Genomic DNA, 3,199 nt, shown 5'->3' with positions numbered 1-3,199 from the left:
CCGCAAACCTCGGCGGGCTGCGTGGGGCCGGCGGCCGCGTGGCACGTCTCGCGCCGGGGTCGCACGCGGGGATCCGCGCGCCCGGGGACGGAGGACGGTTCCTGCTGCCCACGAGGGGACCCCACTCCCGCCTGAGGCCGAGCCGAAGCGGCGGATCGCGCCACCCGGGAGCCGGGGTGAGCGCTCGGGGCGAGGCCGGTGGCCGCGAGAGCCCCCCGCCGGCGCACCCCAGCGCCCGGATGCCCGCCCGGAGCCCCGCCGCCAAGCGCCTGCCTCCCCCGCGGCGCGCCCCAGCCCGCTGCCGCCCGCTGTGACCGCGCTTCCAGGCAGGCGGGCGCCTGCCGGGCTTCCTCGAGGGCCGCGCAGCGGCGGGACCCGCCGGACCCCGCGGCGGCGGCAGGGCGCGGAGCCGAGGCCGCGCGGGCACTCGCCGGGAGAATGGACGGGGCCGGGGAGCGCAGCCTCCCGGAGCCGGGCAGCCGGGGCTCCCGGGCGGGAGACGACATGGAGATCGTCGTCAACGTGGGAGGCGTGCGGCGGGTGCTGTACGGAGACCTCCTCAGCCGGTACCCCGAGACCCGGCTAGCGGAGCTCATCGACTGCTTGGCCGGGGGCTACGACACCATCTTCTCCCTGTGCGACGACTACGACCCCGGGAAGCGCGAGTTCTACTTCGACAGGGACCCGGACGCGTTCAAGTGTGTCATTGAGGTGTACTATTTCGGGGAGGTCCACATGAAGAAGGGCATCTGCCCCATCTGCTTCAAGAACGAGATGGACTTCTGGAAGGTGGACCTCAAGTTCCTGGACGACTGCTGCAAGAGCCACCTGAGCGAGAAGCGCGAGGAGCTGGAGGAGATCGCGCGCCGCGTGCAGCTCATTCTGGACGACCTGGGCGTGGACACGGCCGAGGGCCGCTGGCAGCGCTGCCAGAAGTGCGTCTGGAAGTTCCTGGAGAAGCCCGAGTCTTCGTGTCCGGCGCGGGTGGTGGCCGTGCTGTCCTTCCTGCTCATCCTCGTCTCGTCGGTGGTCATGTGCATGGGCACCATCCCCGAGCTGCAGGTGCTGGACGCCGAGGGCAACCGCGTGGAGCACCCGACGCTGGAGAACGTGGAGACGGCGTGCATCGGCTGGTTCACGCTGGAGTACCTGCTGCGCCTGTTGTCCTCGCCTAACAAGCTGCACTTCGCCCTGTCCTTCATGAACATCGTGGACGTGCTGGCCATCCTCCCCTTCTACGTGAGCCTCACGCTCACGCACCTGGGCGCCCGCATGATGGAGCTGACCAACGTGCAGCAGGCGGTGCAGGCCCTGCGTATCATGCGCATTGCCCGCATCTTCAAGCTGGCGCGCCACTCCTCGGGGCTGCAGACCCTCACCTATGCCCTCAAGCGCAGCTTCAAGGAACTGGGGCTGCTGCTCATGTACCTGGCCGTGGGCATCTTCGTCTTCTCGGCCCTGGGCTACACCATGGAGCAGAGCCACCCGGAGACCTTGTTTAAGAGCATCCCGCAGTCCTTCTGGTGGGCCATCATCACCATGACCACGGTTGGCTATGGTGACATCTACCCCAAGACCACCCTGGGCAAGCTCAATGCAGCCATCAGCTTCCTGTGTGGGGTCATCGCCATTGCCCTGCCCATCCACCCCATCATCAACAACTTTGTCAGATACTACAACAAGCAGCGAGTCCTGGAAACGGCAGCCAAGCACGAGCTGGAGTTGATGGAGCTCAACTCCAGCAGTGTGGGCGAGGGCAAGACAGGGGGCTCCCGAGGCGACCTGGACAACCTCCCGCCAGAGCCCGCCGGGAAGGAGGGGCTGAGCTGGAGCAGCCAGCTGAAGATCTCCCGCAGCGACACCTTCATCCCCCTGCTGACCGAGGAGAAGCACCACAGGACCCGGCTCCAGAGCTGCAAGTGACGAGGGACGACCTGCGCACAGACGGACTGGGCTGGTGGATAGACGGATGGACGGGTGTGACAGGCCTGCCAGTGACTGCCCGGGAGGGGCCGTCCTTTGTCCCCCAGCCCTCTCCTGAACAGAACTCTGAAGGCCCCCTTGGGCACCTCTGATGAGGCCGGGTAAGATCCCTTTGTGTTTCCGGCTGTCCAGGGGCCGGGGGTGGGGGCAGGGGCGGGGAGGGGCGTCCAGGGATCACTGACAGTGTGGGGTGATGAGGGCTGTGGTCTGGCTGACGGCAGGCGCCCTCGCCCAGTTCTGTATCTCCTTCAATAAAGCCTGCTGCTCTCTGCGCCCGCCTGTGTTGTAGGTTCTGTCACAGGCTGGCCGCTCTCCACCCTGTCCCCCGCTGCACACACACACACCCCCCACTCCCAGATGTGGCTCAGCCCCTCCTGGGAGGTAGGTGTGCAGCCCAGAGGGTTTATTTTTAGCTGAGGGCTAGTTGAAGAAGGGCTCATACGTAGGTTCAGCCCAGGGAGCTTTGCCACAATCCAGGAGGCTCTGTGCGTCCTGTTTCCTTCTGAGGAAAAGCTTACTCCCGGGAGTGGAAGAATTCACAGAACTGGGAACACCAAGCAATGAGGTTATCATTTCTTAATCACCTGTGCAAGGCCCTTTTCACAACTTCTTTCCATTCCTTCCAGCAACCCTGCTAGCTAGGTAGGCCGCCCCCCACCCCCGCTTTAGACAAGAAGAAACTGAGCCCCAGGGCACACAGAGCAGGGATTCAGTCCCAGGTCTGATGACCCCCAAAGCACATTCATTCTCTTTGATGTGAGGAGGTCTTGGGACAGAGGCGTGTGCTTGGGCCATGAGGGGAGGGTCTGCAGACCAGGAGAGGGGGTGAGCTTCCTCGGGGTGGACGTGCCTGTCTTCCAGCTCATCCTTTCTCCTAGAACCAGCACTTCTGAGGTATCAGCTGAATGCACAAACCTAAGCCCGCTCCGGGTGGCCCGCTGCCAGCCTAGTCTGCGAGCCCCCGGGGAACAGACACAGACAGGCCTAGATTTGAATCCCAAGGAATGGGGAGGTGATCTCCGAGATGCCTTCTAGCTTAAACACTGTTCTCTACCATCCCTCCCTTACCACTCCCTTACTTGCTGTGTGACCTTAGGCCTGTTGCTTAACCTCTCTGATCCTCATTCTGATCAGTTATTAAATGGAAGAATTACTTCAGGGAATCACAGTGCTTAGCACAGTGCCTGGCACATAGTAGCTACTCAATAAACGGCAG

The 3,199-nt window shown here is 63.6% G+C and overlaps 1 protein-coding gene across 1 annotated transcript; it reads left to right on the top strand.

Annotated features, from left to right (window-relative positions):
• The first annotated feature begins 289 nt into the window (after positions 1 to 289).
• KCNF1 (potassium voltage-gated channel modifier subfamily F member 1) lies at positions 290 to 2,103 on the top strand. Its single transcript, XM_004310264.4, has one exon. The coding sequence runs from the start codon at positions 439 to 441 to the stop codon at positions 1,921 to 1,923; it is 1,485 nt and encodes a 494-aa protein (XP_004310312.1). The 5' UTR covers positions 290 to 438; the 3' UTR covers positions 1,924 to 2,103.
• Positions 2,104 to 3,199: the final 1,096 nt, after the last annotated feature.

Source organism: Tursiops truncatus, chromosome 14 (genome assembly GCF_011762595.2).
Source record: "Tursiops truncatus isolate mTurTru1 chromosome 14, mTurTru1.mat.Y, whole genome shotgun sequence".
Taxonomy (NCBI): domain Eukaryota; kingdom Metazoa; phylum Chordata; class Mammalia; order Artiodactyla; family Delphinidae; genus Tursiops; species Tursiops truncatus.
This window is presented reverse-complemented; position numbering and strand designations above follow the sequence as displayed.